This window comes from Cydia splendana, chromosome 20, assembly GCF_910591565.1.
Source record: "Cydia splendana chromosome 20, ilCydSple1.2, whole genome shotgun sequence".
NCBI lineage: Eukaryota > Metazoa > Arthropoda > Insecta > Lepidoptera > Tortricidae > Cydia > Cydia splendana.
The window spans coordinates 14,291,129-14,315,008 of NC_085979.1; the positions used below are offsets into that span (position 1 = coordinate 14,291,129).

Here is a 23,880-nt window from a genome sequence, read left to right on the forward strand (position 1 = left end):
CCCGCCGGCTTCGCTGTGCCTCTAACTACTGAGCAAATTATACAATGCATCTATCTACAGACAAGTGCAGTCAGTCAGTTTATACAGGACGACTTCATTTTGGAAAATCATACAGTGCTTTGAATTTTATAAAGATGCAATATTGTACCAAGACGTTAAAAATCATTCAAATATTTACAAAATTCTAAAGTTCGATTATTTCATGCAAATTGTAAATTTTACAACGAAAATTTTTGTTGTGTACCTGAAAAGGAAGCTTATAATTACAGACAACACTACGCAGAGACAAAAGCAAAGACACGAGTCCACGAAAAAACAAATAGACAAAGGCGAGACCACAGACAGCCAATACACGATAGCGTGGAGATGACAACACATACACAACCAGTCAGAACGTTGCGTACACCGTAACATAACATGCAAAGCGTGACATGCAAGCAGTGAATCAATGCCACAAACGTCAAAAGTTTACAAAAACAATAATGACCGCTTTTGACATCTGTGAGCTATGGTATTAACATCTTCCTTAGGCTTAAATTAAAATTACGTTTTGATTAGAGTTAATTGGGTTTAAGTTTTAAAATTAAAAGTACCTGTTGAAATCTGAAACTTTGAAATGTTTTGATGTAAGGTAAAAGGTACAAGAAAATTTTGGTAAACAAGTAACTTAAAGATTTACACGTAAATTTAAAATTGTACGAGAAACATTGAATTTAAATGAGATTTTATTTCATTACTAACTATTAGGTGTCATGTAATTTTAATGGATATTATTGTATTTGATTTAGACATATCAACATAAATTCCGAATCAGAGAAATAATATCAAACATGCTTACAATCTCATAATGAAATAAACTCCCAAAACAAAACGAGCATTTAAACTAAGACGAAAATATAAATACTACCTTCAGTAAACTGAAATAAATGTCATATACTAAGAAAAAGTGACCAAGGGTGACTTCAGTAGGAAGTGCATATACTTGGAAAATTTGACTAATGTCGCTGTGGCCCGGTGGCCGAGTGGTTCAGGCACCTGCCGCGATAGCAGAGGACGCTGGTTCGATTCCAGCCTGGGGCACTGGAGGCCTTGGTCACTTTTTCTTAGTATATGACATTTATTTCAGTTTATAATTTATATAGTAGTGTTTCTACTTGATAAAAAACAAATTAAAATATTTTCTGAAAAATAATTTAATTTGTTCAAATACCTTCAGTGTTTGTGTTTGTCGAAAATGTTTTACCATTTGATGATATTGTGAGTGTTTGTCGCGAGAGGCCGCAGGAAACATCACAATAGCATAGCGCTGTCATGCATTCCAAAACGTGAGCGGGTCCAAGGAATGAGTATATCGACTTATTCAGGGTATAAACCGAAAAAACCAGTCAGTCATAAATCACTGGTTTTCGTATGAAAAAAGCAAACAAAAGAAAGCTTCGAAAGGTGGATCGTAATGAACGAACACCCATTCGATCTCTTTCGCAAATTCTTAGCACATAGTGATCATGGGATGTTAGGTATTGGCGAGACGGTGATGGTTCGTTTATCGTCGTTAATATGATCCCTCACAGGCAAGCATTCACGATTTAGCTCAAAAGGGTTCTTTAGCATCGCAGGCAACGGCTGGAAATAAAAATAACATACATCGAGCCTTAGTACACTGTGAATAAGCATCGTCGCTTCTAGCGCGGGTAAAAAAGCTACACTTTCTCAGCAATATGCGCAAGAGGCCCTTAGTTGCAGCACATATTTCCGTGAAAAGGCAGCCCGTTTACGCGCAACTTAACGCAATTGCTAGTTCGCTCAAACAGAACACTGTTTAGTAGAAAACTCACAATTGAAAGCGATAAAACCTAAACTTAAGCTTCTAATGATCTAGAGAACAAAGAGTAAAAATATGCTATTGAAATTTTGATCAACTACTAGATTTGTCTATAAAATTTTTGCTCTATCCCTAAGTGTAAAGTCAACTATGCGGCAATATAAAATGTACAATGAACTTGTGATAAGCATTTAACTACTTCTTACAGTGAAAACTAACGAATGTTTCAACCGATTTTTAACGTGATTCTGTTTTACACTCTTGTGTGTTTAAGTTTATATCTTTTGATTTAATATTTATGTTCAGACTTTGTTGAAGCTCAGTTAAAAATCGGTAGAAAATCGCCCTTCAAAATATTTCCAAAATTCTAATCCATGAATTGATAAAAACATTGTAATATAGTGTATGCCACAACAGTGACTCCCCCATTGCATGTAACCCATTACATATCGACACTGTAAGTCTTGTGGGTGTCGTGCCATGCCAATGTTCAAGCCAAACGCTTTAGAGATCACCTTAAGAGTAGAGTAGGAAATAAAGCAACACCTTCGCTTGATAGAAGCACAAATAACAAGATAATATAGTGAAACTTACCCTAGTTTCTGCGGGCAGTAGGTATCCCTTCTTTAGAGCTTTGACTAAGTCCAATGTGATAGCTTTGGTTGGATCAATAACTAGTCTGCCTTCAACGGGATCGACCAATTTCTGTTCAATGGCTTGCACTAACGGACAGATCTTGCCTGTGTTAGGTTCTTTGACGACAGTGCTTGAAGCATCGACGATGCCTTGGTGGATGGCCTCGCCCAGGTTCAATCTCTTTCTATCTATAACACTGGTCGTTATGAACGGGTCATTCAACGCTCCGGTGGTGGGGTTGTAAATCCCAAAGTTCAGGGTTTCGATCAAACTGAAACTTTTCTTCGGTGTCATAAGCAGACCACTCTCGATAGCCGATGGGAGCGTGTTTAACTTAGAGGTCTCTGTATCTAAAATATTGCCTTTTTCTGCGTCCATAAGGCCTTTACGGAATGCCTCAGGGAGTTTTACTAACCTCTTCTTGAGATTATCTTTTATTAGCGCTGTGTCCGGATCGATATAGCCCAACGTGGCAGCGTCTTTGATGGTAAGTACTTCTTTGGAATGTGGATCAGTAAAGCGAGCTGTCGTGATGTTCAGGTGACCGTTTTCTATCGCTTGCTCAAACGTTAGAGGCTCGCGGACGTACACAATCAGACCGTTCTCAAAGACGAAACAAAGCGTACGCGACCTACCAGTTTGGGGATCAAACGATCCCTTAGCATTCTTATCAATTAAACCTTCAGTAATACCTAATTTTAATGGAATGTATTTGTTTTTATGAGGATCCTTAATGACAGCCGTTTCGGGATCAATGAATTCGTACTTAATAGCTTCGTCTAACGTGAATTCTCTAAGCATGGCTTCTTTAGGAGCCGACGAGTCAGTGACGTGGCGTTTCGTGACCGTTTGAGAAGTAATCGGTTGAACGATGGTTACAAGTAGACCCTTATCGAACGCGATGTCCAAGCTATAGGTTTTCTTGGCTTTAGTGTCAAGAACCCTACCTTTCGTAACGTCTACGTCACCCTGTTGAATTGCTAGGGGCAGCGGTTTGAATTTGTTGGTGTAGCTGTCCTTAACCACAGTTAGCTCTGGGTTCATCAGACCTGTTTCAATAGCCTTCGTAATATCCATGAATTCGTTGGTGCTAGGATCAACTATCTTACCGTTATCTGCCCTGAACAAACCGTTTCTAATGATTTCCTCCAGGCCCAGGTTTCTCTTAGCCGTGACTACTAAACCGCGGTGTTTAGCGTCAAGTAAATTGATTTGATTTCCGTTTGGTAGAACGTAAACGCTGTTTTTATCATCAACGATGCCTGATTTAATTGCTTCATCTAATTTGATGTACTTGCTCGTAGGAATGTTTTTAATCAATGAGGTTTCGGGGTGTATTAATTCTTCAACTATCGCGTTTTGGAGGGAGATTTTTCTTTCGGTAACGGGGTGTACAAAGACGTGATCGCCAATGTCGTATAAGTTCATAGCCAGTGTGTCATATAAAGTGAAGCCCGCACTTTCGATATCGACGATGAGACCCAAGCTCATGGCTTCGGAAAGAGGGATTTGAACGTCAGAACACGGCTCGTGGAACTTGCCGGTCCTCCTATCAATGATCTCACTACGACAACATTCCGCCAAAGTCAGCGGCTTCTCAGATTTTTTATCGAAATAGCAAAGATATTTGGGACTGATTATTGACCTCCTAAGAGCCTCATGCAAGGTGATTTTGCGACTGGTAGCGGGATCGATGAATTTACCGGTGCTATCATCATATAGTCCTTGGTGCAATGCTCTTTGTAGACTAATTGAAGCTTTGCTATCAACGAGCAATCCTATCTCGAAAGCTTGACGAAGACTAATTTCCTCGTTATCTGCATTGATATTTATTATTTTGCCCGTCTTATCATCAATTACACCGGTTTCTAGTGACTCGGGAATTGTGATTTTATCCCATTTGCCCAATCTGTTGTCTTGAATATGAACTGAATGCGGATCGATTAAGTTCAGTTGAATAGCCTCGGTTAGGGTGTATTTCTTACCGCTCTGAGGGTCCATGAAAAGACCAGTTATTTCATTGTAAACACCCTTTTCAATGGCTTCGATGAGAGAAAGCGGTTTTCTAACTTCAACCAAGATGCCCCGTTCAAATGCTTCGCGGAAATCTATCCTTTCGTCACCTAATATGATAGTACCTGTCCTACTATCTACAATACCTTTGTCTACTGCAAATTCAAACGGAATTACCTTTCCACCAGCGTGAACTAAGGTGGACTGAGGATCTAATATGCGTTTCTTAATAGCTCTATCGGTTGGAATCTTTTCTTTGCTCTGAGGATGCGAGAACTTGCCAGTTTTAGGGTCATAATAACCCTTGAAAACTGCTTCAGGCAAGCTTAACTTGCGTTTGGCTGGGACTATTAGACCACGTTCGGATGCGTCTGTTAAAGAAATTTTATCTCCTTGAATTGGATCTCTAACCTTACCCTCTTTAGAGTCAATAATACCTGCCGTAATAGCATCTGATAGAGAGATCATGTCACCAGTTACAGAATTCCTGACAGTCATGGCCTCTGAGTTAATATTTCCGATTTTGATAGCGTCTTCGAGAGTCATAGTAGCGTTATTAATAGTTAGTAAACCCGTATCTGGATCGTAACAGCCTTGTACCAGTCCTTCCTGTAACGTCCATGGCTTTTTGTCACTTAGCAAGTAGCCCTTTTCACTAGCGTCTTTAAGGTTTAGAACTGGCGCTGTAATTATTCCTTTTTCTAAGTCAATCAGTCCAGATTTAACTGCCTGGTCAAAAGGCACGACTGCCTCAGATTTGTCTTCTTTAATTTTAACATCAGAAGGATCAACTAGTCCTTGTGTAATCGCTTTGCTAAGGGGAATGGTATGACCAGTTTTGGGGTCTAAAATTTTGCAGGAATCGGGGGAATAATAACCTAACTCGATCACATCGAATAAGGAATAAGTAACCGCTTTGGTGGCAACTAAACCTTTTTTCAATGCATCATCTAATGGAATGTGTTTTCCAGTCTTTTTGTCTACAAGTTTACCTGTTTCAGGATTGATAAGTTTAGTGTCAAGAGCTTCTGATAACGGTACAAACTTATCTAACTGCGTGTCCTTGATTTCAGATATTGTGGGATGAACTATGTTTCTATCCACAGCATCTTTAACAGTAACGAGTTGTTCCGTTGCAATGTCTTTAATTTTTCCAGATTTGGGTTCATACATGTCATTTACAATAACTGCTTCGATTGAAATCGGTCTCCTTGAGATGATAATTAAACCTCGTTGTATGGCGACAGTTATATCTATAATTTCTTGCGTTTCAATAATCGTTATAACGCCATGTCGAACTTCAACGATGCCGCGTTCAATGGCATCGGACAAGGTTATGCTTTCGTTTGAATGAGGTACTCTAATAAGTAGTGATTCATTATCAACAAGACCGCTTTCAATCGCTGAACCAATGGGTACCAAAGCACCAGTGTTGATGTCCTTAATTTCACCGGTCGTAGGATTATACAATCCTTGTTCTAAAGCAGATTCGATAGTAAGTTGTTCAGGTACCGAAACATCTTCAGGTTTCTCAACAATCCAGCCTACCTGTACGCACTCTAAGAATGAAACGCGTTTACCAGTTTTTGGATTAACCATATGACCAGTCGTTTTATCGATAATTGGTCGTGCGATTGCTTCATCGAATGGAACATAGTTATCTGATTTGGAAGTTAAATCTTTGACTAAAATAGTTTCAGGGTCGAAAATTTGCAATCCATAAACTAATTCTTCGAAGGATATTTTGGCATGTGTCTTGGGATTCATAAAGATTTGTTTTTCTATGTCGTAGACACCCATTTCAGAAAGCTCTTCGGGTGTGAGCTTTTGTGAAATGGCCACGTTATATTTTGGCTTAGACTCTCTGACTATAACTACGTTTTTCGAAACTACATCTACAGGGGTGAATCTACTAATTTGTTCCTGCTCTAATGAGTCTTGTACTGTTAAAGGTGATTCAATGCCGTTAATAATAATTCTACACACTTTAGGCTCAATCTTACCTTGCATGATTGCGTCTATTAATGGAATGTTTTCGTAAAGTATCTGCACTGGTTCTGATTTAACTTTTGTGACATTTTGTTCCGTAATTTCGTCAATGACTCTCAGAGGTTGCCTTTCAGCGTCAATGAGCATTGCCGATACTGTCTTAGGGTCATGTTCAATAGATGTATGTTTGGTGACCAGAACTTCCAAAGTTTTGTGTTCTACTGACGACGATGTTGTAGTCACTGATTCTACCGGTTTATATTGCGTAGTTGTTGTGATAGTGACTTCACCTGGACGTGTTGACGTTTTAGTAGAAATTTGTTCTATTTTATCCGTTATTTTAGGTCCTTTAGAGGAGTTTTCAATAGCCAATGCCTCAGCTGGAGTTATTTCACTTATTTCAACTCCATGTGCAGGTGATGTATGGACCTTTACAACTTCAATGGTGCGTTTGTATGTGTCAGGGTCAATTAAACCTCGTCGATGGGCTTCTTCTACGGTTACTTTATCACCCGTTTTAGGATCTAATATAGAAGAATTTTTCACAACCTCTACTATTTTTGAAACTGCTAATATTGGAGCTCCAACAACAGCCACTAGGCCAAGTTTCGCAGCGTCTGCAAAACTTATTTTCTTTCCCGATTTATCTTTGACTTCTCCAGTTTTCTTGTCCACTACACCTTTAGCAATGGCGTCCTTCAATGTAATTTCCTTACCTGTTTTGGGATCAACAATTTTAACAGCATCTTTAGATACCGTTCCCTTATCCACAGCTTTCAATAAATCATCTGGTAAGCCCGTTTCAGTGGAAATCACGGCTGCTGTTTTAGGATCATATACTACGCCCGGAGCCACCTCCACTGGTGTAGCTGACTGTACTTCTTGTACCACTTTTGTGATTTCTTTAGAGGAGTTTTGGTCTTTTTGGATTTTCTTTTTTGGAGCAATATCATCTTTAGACGGCGATCCCTCCTTGTGGGCCGGGTCTTTGGATTCTTCAACAGGTTTTGATTTTGTTGGCGTTACTCTGTCTGTAACTACGTTTTTTACTATTGTTTTATCTGTCTCATCAGGAGCTTCCGAGTAGCTCTCAATAGTAGTTTCAGAATAACTAGGAGGAACAGAAACTTCTTCACTAATTACGTGATAAGATGATGTTTCATTCTGTGTTATTTCAACTGTTGTTACTTTAGAAGATTTTGTGACTACTGTACTAGTGGCGTGTTCCGTAACGTGTTCAGTAGGTTCAGATGTAGTCACAACAGTTTTAACAATAGTCGTTATTTCATCGCCTTCGGGGGTCGTCTTTCGGAATTCTTGTATAACTGGCCCTTTTTCGAGAGTTTGAATCAGCTGCCCGGGTGTTTGCTTTGGTCTTATATCTGTAATAGGTGTTTCGTGAATAGCAGAATCAACTTTTGAATGTTCTGGCATTTGGCCTTGTGTTACTATGACAGTCTTGTCTGCCACACGATTTTTATCATTCTCTTTGGGCAACTTTTGCTGTTTTATTTCTTCTAATATGGCCTGTTGTGGTTTAAGCGTTTCTTGTGGACTAACGTCTTGAATAAGAGTAGTTTCTTTTGATTTCTGTTCCGTTGACTTTTTCTGAGCGGGTTCAATATTAGCAGTCTTAGATACTATTAGTATTTCTTCTGCCTTTTTAGTTTCTACAACACTGGATTCTTTTTGGAACTGTGTCATAGGCTCGTCTTTCTTGCTTAAAGGAGCTTTGGTTGTCTTGGGTTCTACTTCAGTTTTCTTTTCTACTACAATTGTTTGACTTGTTACCGGCTTAATATCTTCTACAGTGACTTCCTTTGATTGAGAAAGTTTGGCTGGTACAGCTGCTGGCTTAGGAGCCACATCGTGTTGTTCGACTACAGATTTCTTTGGCTCTTCTATTTTACGTATGTCGATTGTTTTGAGTGACTTCTCTGTGATAACTCGGCCTTGCGTTTCTGTCGCTTGGGCGGTTTCTTGTTTTGGTTTCATAATTTTACTTGTTACCAACTTAGCTCCTTGAACCACGGCCATACCAGCAAGTACTGGAGCGGCAACTACAGCTACTAAGCCCATTTTGGCCGCGTTTTTAACGTCGATTGACTTTCCGGTTTTCGGTTCCTTTAATTTACCTGTCTTCTTGTCGATCAGACCCGAGTCTACGGCATCTTTTAAAGTAACTGGTTGGCCAGCTTTAATGTTGTAAATAACTGAGTCAGGGTTAATAATTTTCTTGTCCAAAGCCTCCTTAAACGTGATAGTTTTGTTTGGAGATTTGGGATCTCTAAACTTCTGTGATCTTTCGTCGTACAGAAGATCGAATGCTTCATTTAAGTCAAGCATTTCCATTTCGCTTTTCTGCTTGGGTTCAGTTACTTCTTTAGGTACCTCAGTATTTAATAACCCAGTGCTTACAGCTTCAGCAATAGGTATGGTTTCTCCAGTATTTGGATGAGTGAACGTACCTTGCTCAATGTTAATGTACCCGTGAGTGAGCGCATCCTCAAAGCTAATGTTTGTGTCGCTGGTTGTAAATTCTTCTTTGCTAACCTGTTCGTCTCTAACAATGCCCTTTTCTCGTGCCTCTTCAATTGTGATGACTTCTCCAGTCTTAGTATTCTGTACTTCGTTGGCATTTACCAGCACGTAATCGGCTAGAAGTTCAATCATTTTTGTTGTTATTGTATGTTGAGACGTAAAGGTTTCAGTAATTGTTGTAACTACGCCTCCCATTATTTCTGTATTCGGCTTGACTGCCAGAAGACCTTGTTCCATTGCCTTATCTAACGGAATAATTTCTTTTGTTTTAGGATCTGTGAAAGTGGCGTCTTTCAAATTGACTGTCCCTTTATTTAAAGCTTCTTCCAGTGTTATAGTTTCCTCCGATTGTGGGTACGGTATAGCCATTATGAGGTCCTTCTTAACAGCTTCCTGAACAGGTATTATTTTTCCTGTTAGAGGATGCTTGATGTCACCCGTTTTAGGATTGATCACGTTTTGTTTAATAGCAACCGAGAGCGTCATGGCAGCAGGTGGAATATTTTCGGAATACTTCACAGTCTTGGGCTCTGGAAATACGCCTGCATTGACGGCCGTGACTAAATCCAGTGAACCTTCGTTAGTTGTTAGGATATTTTTGTCGTTATCAATTATGTTCCTTTCAATAGCTTCGGCTAGTGTTATTTTTCTGCCTGGAGAAATGGTCACCATTGACAGAGGATCAACTATTTCGCAAATAATTGCTTCTCGTAGTGTTAATTGGCTACCGGTTTCAGGGTGGATTATTTTTCCAGTCGCCGGATTTAATAATCCTTGTTCTAAGACTTCAGGGATAGATAAACTCTTGGCCAGGGGAATCAGAATCTCGTCTTGACCTTCTCCGTCTAACAAACCTCTTTTCAGGGCTTCTTTAATAGTGACAGCATCACCATGTAGGGGATCTATGATTTTACCGGTGTTTTCTTTTACTAAGCCCTTTTGGATGGCTTTTTCAAGGGTTATAGATGACCCACTTTCATCCTTGTAAACTTTGACAGCTTCCAAAATGGTAGCTGTTTCTTTGTCAATAAGACCTTTTTCAACCGCTTCTAAAGGCGTAACTACTTGTTTTCTAAGCTTTTGTAATACGATTGGTTTTGTTTCAAACTGTTCAACTACGTTTTTCTTAGCTACGTTGACGCTGTACTTCGGTTTTTGTGTAACTTTACCTACTTGAATTACATCCGCGGGATGAAGTGATTTATGCTTGTCCGCAGGTAGCTCAGTAACACGTCTAGTGTCGGCTGAGAGACTGTTCTGAATAGTTTCTACTGTAATAAAGCCTTCCGATACGGCAGCTCCTACAGAAATTTGTTTCCCTGTAGTTTGAGAAACATTTGTTGTGCTAGAGCTTGGCAGTCCATGGGCATTATCGGTTGAGTCACTGTCAGGTGTCTTGTCTCTTAAAGATTCCTCGTATTTCTTAAAAGTAACTGCATCGACCAATCCTCTTTCGTATGCTACTTCCATAGGCACTTTCTGTCCAGTACGTGGATCTACGACCATAGTGCTTTTAACCACTTGAATAATTTTAGACGCGCCTACTAGTGGTGCTCCGACCACCGCAATGAGTCCTATCTGAGCGGCTTCCGTAAGGCTCATTTTCTTACCAGATTTATCTTTATATTCCCCTGTTTTCTTATCAATAATATCTCGTTCTATTGCTTGGTTAAGAGTTATAGGGATGCCTGTTTGAGGCTCAACGACCTTAACTGTATTTGCTGGTACTACACCTCTATCGACGGCTTCTAAAACGTTTTCTGAAATACCAGTTGAGGTTGATATGACTAAAGCAGTAGCTGGGTCAAAGATAACACCAGAGGTTACTTGAACGGGTTCAAGCGCAGACTGATCTTCTTTGGTTACGTCATAAGGTGAAGCAGAGTCGCGGGCTTCTGAAATTTCCATTTTGTCAGGCATACCGGCTACTGACGTGATAGTTATAATTTTCTGCGAGGACATAGATATAGAAGATTGTAAGAAGATTATTAGTTTCTTTTCAATTGCTACTTTCATACTAAGTGTTCCCGAAATTTGCTTGTATCGCCCGGTGTTATCGAGTACACGGAATTCGAGAGCTTTATCTAGAGGGATTTGTTTCTTCGTTTTAGGGTCGATTGCCATGGCAGAATCAGGGTTGATTATGTTTAGTTTTAATGCCTCTTCAAAGTCGAGGACTCTGTCAGTTCCTGGAATAGTAAATGTTCCCGATTCAGGGTCAAACAAACGCTGATCTATCGCGCCTTTGAGGGACCAGCCACCACGAGGTAGCTCAATCGTATTTTTCTTAATAGTCATAGAAGTTACTGTCGGCTCTGTGACAATTGACTTTGATGATCTAATTTCGTGCATCGTAATGTTCGACGGATGAACGGTTTCACGGACTATGTGGTCGGGACTCTTGACGGTTTCAGGTCGAGAGTCTCCTTGAACTTTGCTCTCAGGACTAACCGGCAAGTCCTGGATATAAGATTTTTTCGTAATTTTAAATTCAACTACTTGCCCCGGAGCTAGGTCTTTCTTATTAATACGATCCTGTAATTGGATGACGCGGGGCTCGTTCTTCTCTACGCCTAATAAACCTTCATCCAAAGCTTGTTGTATGGGGAAGACGGTACCGGTAAGCGGGTCTGTGAACGTCTGGGTGGTTTCGTCAATGAGCCCTCGTCTTACGGCCTCCGCGAAAGTAATAATTGTTTCAGATCTTTGTGAGGTGTTGGTATTGGTAACCGTGACGTATCTTTTGACGGTTTTTGTAACAGTTTGCAACGTTAGAGTAATGTTAAGGAGAGAATTCAACAATGCCGCTCCTTCGGGAGTAATCATGTTAATTTCGACGGCTTGATTGAAAGGAATGGGTCTTTTGGTAGTGGCATCGAGCAAATAACCTGTTTTAGGGTCTAGAATATTTTTAAACACAGCGTCTAGAACACTGAGCTCTTTTCCGTTTTCGTAAATACCTATCTTGCGATTAAACATTTCTAATACTTCAGGCCTAACAATGGACACTTTCGTGCAGTCCTCTAGGTAAACGAAATCACCGCTTTCCGATTTAAGGAATGTCTCGCCGTTGACATACTTAAGGTTGCCACGGCTCATGGCAGTGTTGAATGAGACAAATTCGCCTGTTTTTGGGTCTCTGAAACCGTCGATGTCGAAAATAGATCTTTGGGACACAGACGTAATCAAACCGCGGTCAACTGCTTCAGGAATGGAGCAGATCTCTCCTGTCAGATTGTCCCGGAACTTGCTATCGGGTTGAATGATGAACGCGCCTAGGGCTTCCGACAAGGTCAGTAACTGAGCAGATTTAGTATCTGTTACACATTTTACGTTATCGCTATCTAATACACCTACTGAAATAGATTCCAAAATATTCAAAGGTGTCCTTTTGGCCGGCGATAATATTTTGCCGTCGTTTGTCATTAAATTATGGTCACAAGCGTCTTTAAGTGTCATGGGTTTGCAAATTAAGCGCTTATTAGCCGCGTCCTTGAAAGAGAGCTTTTCTTTAGTTACATTGTGTACGTATTTCGAATGTTTAGTGTTTATTATATTTTTTTCTATTGCTTCAGCAAGCGTTATTTTTACGTCATTTTTAGGATCAACGATTTCCCTAACGTTGGGATTGATTAATTCATTTTTGATGGCGACATCTAACTGGAACTTGTCGCCCGAATTTCTGTCCAAAATCCAACCGTTGTTGTCAACAAGGTCTTGGTTAATCGCGTCAGATAAAGACAGAACGCTAGACTTTATTTTGATAATCTCATTGTAGATGAGGTAACCCCTCTGGTACGCTTCGGCGATGGTAATGTAGCTGCCATTGGGCAGTCTGTAGAGACCGTTCTGTAGATCGACTTGTCCCCTGTTGAGGGCGTCGGAGATACTCATTCCTTGTGTGCTCGGTCTATCCCCTTGAACTGTTACCTTTATTCTCTTTTCCGCTGGGTCCGCCAGTCCTTGTTCGGCGTCGTACAGTTCGCTCTGGATTGCTTCCAGTAAGGTAACTTCGTTTCCGTCTTCTGTTACTCCACAAGGTCCTGTTAACCTCGCAGCGAGTTTGGGATCTATGAGCCCTTGCTTGGCTGCTTGCTCGATTGTCATAGTTTGTCTCGTTTCGGGCGATGATAGTAATCTGCCCGTCCGAACATCGAGTATTCTCATGTTTATAGCTTGTCCGACTGTGAGTATTTCTTTCGTCTCTGGGTGGACGATACCTCTGGACTCTATTATGTTAGGCCCTTCGTACATTTTGTGTACTCGTTTGAGATTCCTTATGTCAGGTCTGTCGTCTTCGATGATAGTTTTGGTCGTGTAGTTGGGCGAGACTAGTTTGCCGTTAGATATGGGCGTGTGCCCGTCTAGCTCTGTCGAATGCGATGTCCTGACGTATCTGTTATCAAAGTAATTTTGCTTAACAACTGACACGCAAATCTATAAATTAACTGATCTCTCTTATAACCAACAAGTGAAATGTACAGTCGACGTCAAAGATATATTTACACTTTTGCACCTTACTCCTTTGTAATAAGGCGAAAAATGTAAACATATCTTTGACGTTACTGTTTTTGCTTATTGAAAAAGGAAAGGAAACACTCCCAAGTTACTCTTAAGTCTCTAAAGTTACTATGTTTAGGTATAGCTAAAGCCTAAATCTATGAAACACTTACTGTTCGGAGGTATATGTGGAGGTGTAGGTGTGCTCGGTGGAGGTGGCCAGGTCCTGCATATTGAACTCCTGGCGGAAGGAGCGCGCGGAGCGCGGCGCCATAGCCTCCACGAGACGCTATAAAAAATGTATCAGTTTAAAATCCGCTTGCTTACAACTCTATACCAGATAATTGGAAAATTAACATTGCAATGATTTTAATATTAGACTCAAATGAGTGTAATAGTGATTTATTATCCAACAAAATACGTTTTAATTATAAGGTTCTACAACAATATTACTGTGGGAAGTCTCGAGCCGGCACCCCAACAACCTAGAATCCGAATCATTTTTAGTGTGTTGACTAATAGTCCTCAGAAATTTCTATGAAAACATCAACACACTTGACCAAAAGCTGGTAAGTTACTAACTTATAATTATAAAAATGTACTATTTTGCTTGCGTGTTAACGGGGCAGGCCAGGTCGAGATCGCATGTGCCATTATAGTTATAATAGACACCCTAAATCTAGAATTATAGCGTTAACTTTAACAGTTATTAGGTCATATCACCACCAATCATAAAGGGTGCGACCTCTGCAGTCAAGGGAAAATAGTATAATGCGATTTTTTATCAATGAAAGCAATTATTGTTATTGTAATACCAACCCGGCACTCGTAAGCGAAATCATACTCGTACTCCTCCATTGTCAGTTTTAAAACACAAACACTAAATCCGTCTCACACAACACTGACACATTTCACACAACGTCTACTAATCATCACTATAAAATGCTTATCTAAAATGTAACCTGTACCTAAATAAATACCGGTTAAACTCTAAGTTACTATAAGATGAACAAGTAAATAAAATAGAGAGATTAAAAACTAAAATATTAAAACAAACGATAGTTAACGAGTTAAGAATACAGCTAACAAACGTCCTGTCTGGAAACTGAATGGAAGCCAGAAAACCGTAAATCGAAAAAACTACAGACTCTAATTTTAAATCATTCCGAACTGGCGACCGGCGCGTCTAGCCCGCGCGTGTAATTACTTGGTCGTTAGTTACCATCATTTTAATTGTGTATAGAGCTAACTTTTCCTGCAAGTAAGGTTTAGATAAAACAGCTGTTCGACAGCTTTTGAGGTTAGGGTGGTGACTGGCTGATTCGATTGGGAAAATGCGTGGAAATAGTGCGCGCGCACTTCGCCGCGCCGGTGCGGTGACCGCTTAATCTTGACACTCTGACACCGTTTTGAAAACAAAATCGCATTATGTAAAGGTGGGTGGATTGTATAACATACCGCATTTAATTTATTGAAAGGTTAAATTGGGTTCAGTTAAAATTTCGCATGTTGACATTGGGTTGTGATTGTCGAATAGCGAGAACAGATGTAGTTCAAAAGTCGGCAGACCGCGGTTGTAACAACACTCGACAGTAGAGTCAAATGAATGACGTTTACGGATCTTTTGACAGCTACAAACCCTGAGCTTATTAAAAAGTTGACGTCTTTCACGAAGTCTCTCGTACTACTAAGGCTTCCCTGTAAGGGACGTTCCTCGTATCCATCGAAAGTTTATCGAAAAATAATTTATGCGACTTAATTCTACGTCCTAGGACTTCAAACTTAATGACTTTTGTTATATTCGCTTTGGGTAATTACGGCAGACGTAAATTAAATTTATGACTTTTAAAAATTAATTAATTGAATAAAAATTAGCGGTCATTTTACTATCACTTCAAAAGCGTATGGTATTATTGTATAAACAGAGATTAGACGTGTATAAACAGAGACTAGACGTATATGAAGTAACGCGAGAGGGGTTATGAGTTATGACATATAGTAATCGCTATATTTAGATCAATGATCCAACGGCGGCATTCTTCCAAATTCCGGATATGATGGAGTGGCTGGTATATGTGAATATCTACTTCTTTGCACCATAATTCCAATTTCTGAATTTAAATAGGTTTGATTACATAAGTGACATTTTTAAATGCTTAAGATAAACCTACAACAGGATTAACATAAACATAACGTAGAAAACATGCTACTGATTAACAAACGTGTAAACATATTCGTACTAATAGTTGTTGAACAACTTGAACATAAGTAAACAATGAGGCGTGAGTTGTGAACTCAACTACAAGTATTTACCCACTTCCAAGTTTAGCCTAGTCATGTTAAGTGACTACAAATACACAACAAATAGGACACTGGAAAGCAAAAGGCTGTTACAGAATTTTCAATATCGCTGGAAATGCAACTGTTCCGTCATTTCAATACATTAAAAATTATTTTACAATTATTCGAACTCACTAAGAGATTCACGCTGGAAGATAATACCTACTGATATTATCATACAAACGTCATTATGCCGCTAATTTAAATTTAAGTAACGTCATCGTACATTTCATTCAGGAAACTGCTAATAAATAACTGCCTTTGGACAAAAAACACGAGATCAGTGCGATAGCCAAAATTAAGAAAACTTCTAGACCGAACAAGCAATGATGTCACCAAAAATCTACAATAATATTTGAACAACAAACCAAACTGGAGCTATGATAGCAAAATTGTCTTTGGCAGTCATTCAAAAAGCCCTAAATGGGGTCAGCGACCCAGATGGGTTCCGCAGTGGGTTGTTAATCAAAAGGGAACGGGTTGCGTTAGCGCATACGCATATAATATCGCACACTTAAATAATAATGTGACCGATTTATGCATATTTTTGTCAACAGGGGCTTAGTGATGTCATCCTAAGGAACCACCTTGCGATAATACGCAGTAGGGTCCAAACGCAACAATAACAATTTACAAATGTCGTTCGTTCGTATTCTCAAGATTTTATGTCTTAAATTTAAAAATGCATAATTCTAGAGAGCGAGACCACTTCTACAAATTCTACAATAGCATGAGTAAGAACGGTGATTATAAAATGACTGTTTGTTTTAATTAAAGACGAAAAGTATGGAATTATATTTATTCTATCTATTTACCACTGTAAACCGGTTTTTGTGTTAAAAATACATAGTAAAGTTTGAAGAGACAGCATGTCTAGGTATTTCTAGGTATATCTAGTGACATTCAAGGAAGCAAAATAAAACTGGTATACATTATAATACTAAATTCACTTCGCGCGACCGAGACCTTGGATAAGATCTGAGCAAATTAATTTACTCCGCACAACATCAAAGAAATGACTAACTGCAACCTTGATACCTTAATTTAGACAATAAAAGTTAGTGCAACATTTGTTATTGCCATTTATGTGATGTTTAACCTTCAAATTAACCGCCAGCAATATATATGAACAAAAACACTTCATTTAAACAACACACTCAAGGTTAGGGAAAACGGAAATGTGTTTACTTAGATTAAGTAGACACACATGCACTTGGAAGTACAAAGATAAGTACATTTTAATTAGAAGTCATATAGATTTAATTATTAAAAAACTCACGGAACGGCAAAGACATGTAAAGAGGTCCATTACAACATATTGAAACTAGTGAAAGACCTAATGAAAACAAAAGCACGCCGATATTTAAGATGCGTTGCGGGAAAATAAACATAACTCTTATATACAAGAGTATAAGATCGATGAAAGCCCGAAAAGAGTTTTAAGGGCAGCAAATTAAGCAATGTCATATGGCAGTGAGTAAAAATAGTAACGTGAACGCATTCTGTAGTGCGATCGTTGCCAAATCGATGCCTGGGACTAGAAAAGTTCCAAACACTACAAAGGTTTGAAAACAATATCGATTCTAATAACGTTATTATAAGATTTAAATCGGGAATACAGGAATAGGAGCTCAAAATCGCAGATTGACGTTGCATATAACGGCTGCATCGCCTGCATCGTATTTATGACCCAGTCTCTTCTAAATGTAAAATTCCTCATATTTAATAACTGGGCGAAAGCGTGAAGTTTTCCAAGATGGCAGTTAATCATGCATTGACGCGTTTTCCCCGGTGGTTTCGCAACAATAAACTCTTGATTTTATCTCTGTATCGTTACTAAGCGTATCCTTACTTCATCACATGGTACAGTGTACACGCGGTATTGATTAGCCATGTTTTTCCTGTACCGAGTTTTCTATTACAGATAGAATATTGTAGTAAATGGCATAGTATATTTGACAAAAGAACTTAGGGCGTAACGAAAAAAAAAAGTAAATTTACAAACAGGATAAAAAGTCGGTGTAAAATTTTCCGAATGCACAATGCACGTTGCGTCTCGGCCCCGGCCATGATTAATTCAGCACTGCGGCAATTTGTTTTGGTCCACTTCTGTATATGCAGCTACGATCACACTAGTTGGACGCGCCGATGCTAATTAGGTATGTATTTAAATTAACACAAACAGGTAACATACACAGCGAATATTTAGATATATACACGAATAAATGAAATTTGTAAAAGGCTACAGCTAAATATCTGAATAATTTTGAATTGATCGCATAAGTCTGATTTTATGTCTATACCGATAATTGAAAGCTGTTGTTAATTATCCTTAAACTAAAAGCAAGACATATATGTTTAAGCATTAGTTTTTTCGATACAACCTCCAAGTAAAAAAATTAGTGATGTACCGACTATTGATTTGGCCGACTAGCCGACTAATCGGCGCACGAATGGCCGATTAGTCGGCTAGTCGGCCAGATCATTAGTTTCGTATAATTTCAGGTGAAAAACAATAGTTTTGCTCCTTTGGTTGCGCTATTCATTATATTAACATGGCTAAAAGGTGTTCTCTACAGGTTCAAAGACCTATACACAAGAATCCTCGTTAAATTTCTGTCTTTCTTTTATTTTGCGATTCTGAGCAGACCGTCAGTACAACTTGTAGGAAGTATTTCCAAGGCTCTATTTCCCGTACGTAGCGTAGTCGCCAGTTAAGAACCTATCCCCAGTAGTCAGCGTCTTTACGAGCGACGTGCCCTGTTTATAAGTCTCTATATTTTGCAATAACATTAACAGTTCCCCATGGCTACACCATTAAAGAAAAAAACAAAAACGGAATATTAATAAAATCATTTAACTATAGAACTTGGCCATGAAATTACATGAGAATCAATTGAGATCGACCTGTAGAGGAAAACACCAGCCCACCAACATACGATAACGATCTAACGGTCAATTATATGAATAAACGTTTTCGTCTGCACCCTGAATAGGTATTTTGGTAAAAAAGACATAAAACATATGGCAAATATTGAATGTTGATTTTATTTTTCTGTTTTCTTTCACTAATTAAGTGCCGACTAATCGGCCATTCTTGCCGACTAGTCGCCGACTAATCGCCGACTACATATGTGGCCGGATAGTCGGCTTTCCCGACTAGTCGGCGACTAGTCGGTACATCCCTAAAAAAAATGTTTTCTAAAATATTTGACATGAACGATCCAAGGATCTGTCAACGGCCAGACGAAGGAAAAAAACAATGACCAACAAACACGTTTCCGGCGCGTATTTGGTTTCGTTTTGCTGAAACAAGCTGTGATGTCACGGTGCGCTATGATCTAATCTAAGGTTTTTAAGTGAGTTGTTAAACTTTTCGTCTGTAGATAAGTTTGTTCATCATATTAAATATCTGGGAGACCGAGCTTTGCTCGGAATACATACGTATAAAAACTCAAAAATGCGCGTTTTTTCAGAGATAAAACCTAGCTAGATCGATTTATCGCCCCCGAAAACCCCCATATAGCAAATTTCATCGAAATCGTTAGAGCCGTTTCCGAGACCCCCAAAATATACATACATATAAATAAACAAGAATTGCTCGTTTAAAGGTATTAGATATGTAACAATAACAACATTAGGATATCACTCTCTTATTGAGCAGAGATAATAATGCTACTTAAGACTACTTATGTAGTAATTTTACACTCTCAATGTCAACAAATACAGTTTTAATTTACGAATACCTACTTCATAATCAGAGGAGAATCCTACAGTAGCTTGTTACATTAATACCATCATTGTTTTCTAAGAAATCGATAAAGCTATCATTCGTTATTGTGTTATCTCGTAATAATAACAAAAAGCTATCGCAATAATTTCAGCTAGGTACCTATCGAATATTATTTCGAGCATAAGTAAACTTTATCAGATACGAGTACTCGTATCCGAACCAGAGCGCATGTTGCAGCCCGCATTGTCTTATTGTCGCAAACCGGTAAATATGTTAATCCCAAACGAAAACTTTTACAGTGGGAGCTATAAAAACGAGAATTGGTGTTTTAAAAAAAAGAAGTTTTTCCATTTAAATCTTGTTTCGACAAAACCGCATAATTGCGTGACAGCAAAAAGTGGTTTTATTTTAAACGTGCTTTTCCTCGTATCTGACATGCCGGTCGAAAATGTTTAAATTTCGTAACCATAAATGTTCAATTCCCTGACGTCCATTACTCAATTCAAAAAGTTTTAAAGTTTAACCAATAATTATTATTCGCCTGTATGCCAATCCGGCCTCTAGATCTATATTCAAGTGTTATCTGACAGATAGCTGCACATGTATGTTGTTTATTTATATCTATACAATGTCGGATAAACAGCGTGTCTTATCAAATGCAATAAAAACATGTCTCCAAATTGCAGAAATACTAAACTCGTAAGTCAAGGTTTTTGATAAAAAAAAACGCTTGACAACGAAACGTAAACTTTTTAAAAACACATTTTTTTTAAACTTCACTAATCCTTAGACAACCTTTCAACACAACACCAAAAATACTGGCACTCAAACACTCATTAACTCTTCGATATTCGGAAACGTAAAATTCGTTCGTCGCTCGTAAAGCGGTTTAGTTTGCGCCGAGCGTCGGTCGCCGGCCGTCGTTCGCGCGTTACTAAAACACTAGCACGCGTCATCGTATCGAATTTGCTATCAGTTCGACTGAATAATTCGATGCAATGTCCTTTGCCACGTCATTGTATTTAAGAGTAGCTGCTGAATTTTAAAGTCAAATCTTGAAGGACTATTATTATTTCGACCTTGTTCTGTAACACCGCCGCTTTTTCCATTCCTCCCGGGTTTGTGCAGTCTTCAGCCATTCTTTTAAAAAGGAGTCCAACTCCCCGTTTTGAGCGGGGCGTCTTGAACGATACTTATGTTTTCTTTTGGTATATGTACTTGTGCCTACAGTTCTTATCGTTATTTCACATGTGATAGCGAGTCCCTGACATTTGATCTAACCTTACGAACGAACTAAATTGCTAATATAGATTATTTTAAAGCCATAACTGGTTATCCCCGATTACTGTTTAGTATTCGATTCAAACAAGTGGAGGTAATCTGCAAACCTTGACATCATGACCATGACGATTGATGTCGCCTTACGTCACCCAAGTAATAACAACACTAACTCTTGCGAATTCCACACGTACTTGATACATGGCCGTTTTTGGCGAGAGGTGAAACGACTCTTTGTATGCGGATGGGATATCGAGGAAAAACCTTGAGGGTTAACTCATGATTCAGATTATATAGCAAAAATACTGCCGTCATATGAAATAGTTTAATTAACCATTTAAACTTAATTTTGTCGGCCACGGCAAGCGGATGCGTTAGGGCACGACACTACATCACAGTTGCAACTTGCAACTTTTGAACGGACCGATCACAACTCATCAATCATTCTAAATTCTAGAAGTTAAAACTATTATGTTAACATTGTTTATTTTCAGGTTTTTTAGAGCATTGGCGCCAAATAGATAAGTTTTTTCCTTGTCTGTCATCAACTCATCAGCGCATAAGGACAAAAAGTAGAGCAAAAACCTAATCGCAAAAAACCCTTCGCCCATTCATCGAGTTTCGTGACCGGCGTCCATCGCTGCGGTATTTTGGCAGGTTCAAAGCCCGTTCACGGATAGCAGTCACGCAAATACATTCTGCCGTCAAAAATACAGCAGCACTTTAACGTAACTGCAACGATTTTCTGATTTCTTAGCTATTATGATAGTATTCAAGTTGAAAATTATAACTAAGAGTACTGACAAAGTTAAATTACTTGTAAAGTTTGGTTGTCGTTGAACCGCCGAATTAATGAATCGGGTATCTGAAATAATTAGCTAGAATTTAGTAAGCTAAAACTTTTCCGCACTGAAGACTAGCTACCTACTAGCCGACGGAATAAGATTTTTTAACTCGATGCTTGCTTCCAAGTAAAATGACGTCATGATGAGTAATTATATTAACGAATTTTATAGGAATGTTCGCAGTAATTTAAAATTGTGTCGGAACTTGGGATTCTCATATAATTACTTTGAGAAACGATAAAGTATTAAACATTTTCATCAATACAAACAACACGCCCGAGACATTAAAGATGCAAAAAAAGTCCGTCTGGTTACGCAGACTTGTCACGCCTACTTATTATGTCCTATTCAAGTGGGCCCAAAGATATGATCTTAATAAGAGGTACTTAAAATGATCTCATTGAATTATTTCATCTCTGTCCAAGTGAGAGTTTAAAAGTATAGAAGTCATTAATGTTTCAGTATGTAAAAAAGTTATCCAACTTATCCAAAATCACAACAGGGGCAATATGGCGTCATAAAAAAACCGGTTCCATGTTACAGCAATAAAATTAGCACCATACGAATGACAACGATTTAACTATACCAGTCCACGTAACGTCTAAATATAGTTTACCTTATTACAGTAGAGATATGTGTGGGTCAGAGTGTGACCTAATACGTTCAGTGTAACAATACTACATTTAAATAATGTCCAAGGCAGGCAAGAAGGTACGATCCAAGTTATACCATATAATGAACCAATTAAAATGTTTTTAGAATACCTAATGTAATGCTTTAAAACGTTCAACTCACTCAGCTGAATGAAAAGTTGTAATAGGTATTTCACGTCTAATTATAATGTAACCCTATTAGCTCTCGTCCGTTAATTCCTTTTCCGGTATCGTGCAAAGGTGTTTGATCTATGTACTAATTTAATATTGCTACTTATTGTTGACTTTGCTCAAGGTGTAAGCTTTACTAAAATCACTCTTATCTTTAGTAAAATCAAGCGTGCTTGAACGTTGAACTTGAAAAGTGTTACGAAACTATTTAGCATCCTTTTTTTTTTGTCAGGTTAAATTTTAATGGCATTATTCATACTCGTATACACCGTGTTTTTATTGAATTCCGTTAACTTCGGGGTACAGTTAAGTACGTTTATAAGAACTAAATGGCATAGTTAATTTTCAAAAAAAAAATGTTTTTTGTTTTCTTTTTTGTTTTTTTTTTGTTTAAAAAGTAATTAAATGTAGCATATAGCGTTGTTGTAACACGGGCATTACATTTAACTCAACCAAACAATTGAAATCTGTGACATATCAATGTCATTTCGTACATCAATCGACCGAGATTGTACTTAAGTTTAGTAGCAAATGTATGAACTCATTCTAAACACTAATCAATATGTAAGCCGGCCCTAAGGCAAGTGTACACGCTTGTAGAGGCCTTATAGGAAAAAAATAAATTATGGATTATCTCCGAAATGGACTTAATTAGAACATCGGTGTCTTTGAGAAAGTTACTTGATTTAAGCTCAGGAATGCACCCTTGAAATTAACGGAAATCAAAAAAACACGGTGTATAGTGATCCAAAAGACTCAAGCCCTGTGAGCCTTTTTTTAGGGCTCGCCTCATTTCTTGACGCCTAAAAGGCTAAAAGCCTTTTATATTTCATTAGTAAGATAGGCTTTTAGCCTTTTAGGCGTCAAGAAATGAGGCGAGCCCTAAAAAAAGAGCTAACAGGGCTCGAGTCCTTTGGATCACTACTCGTATACGTCTGTCAAATCTAACAAGCCTTTGATACTCAGTTGTCCCTATCTCTGTCATTTAGACAATGTGTTTGTTAGAAAAAGACAAAACTTAACAGAGGTATGCTAATATTATTAATAAAGAATTCAAGTCGTTGACACCGACCATCTAAACAATCGACCATTAAAACCGTTACTAATTTAACCACTAATAGTTGAACTAAATTCCTCCTTGATAAAATGTGCATTAACACATTTATCATGAAATTTTCATTCGTAAAATATGAATATTATAATTGTTATTTACGATACGAGTAAGTAAGCCACTACTTATCTTAAAATGCCTCTTCAAATCATTACGATTACCCTTCAATATAATAAATTGAAGTTTATAAGAGCCGTTATTATCTGTATGAATGTAATCCAGACACACAATTGACGTATTAAGCTCCA

The 23,880-nt window shown here is 38.4% G+C and overlaps 1 protein-coding gene across 9 annotated transcripts in view; it reads right to left on the bottom strand.

Annotated features, from left to right (window-relative positions):
* Positions 1 to 23,880, bottom strand: part of LOC134800529 (dystonin) — a 288,922-nt gene that overhangs the window by 67,494 nt on the left and 197,548 nt on the right. For 5 of the 9 annotated variants that reach the window (XM_063773000.1, XM_063772999.1, XM_063772998.1 and 2 more), the window contains 2 exons: positions 13,675 to 13,790; positions 2,417 to 13,397 (listed from right to left, as the gene is read on the bottom strand). The exons of 2 other annotated variants lie outside the window; for them this stretch is intronic. In XM_063773000.1, the coding sequence (XP_063629070.1) occupies positions 2,417 to 13,397; positions 13,675 to 13,790 (11,097 nt within the window). Of the gene's footprint in view, positions 1 to 2,416; positions 13,398 to 13,674; positions 13,791 to 14,320; positions 14,470 to 20,369; positions 20,506 to 23,880 lie in introns of those variants that run through there. 2 more of the 9 variants (XM_063773002.1, XM_063773005.1) reach the window with 2 other exon arrangements.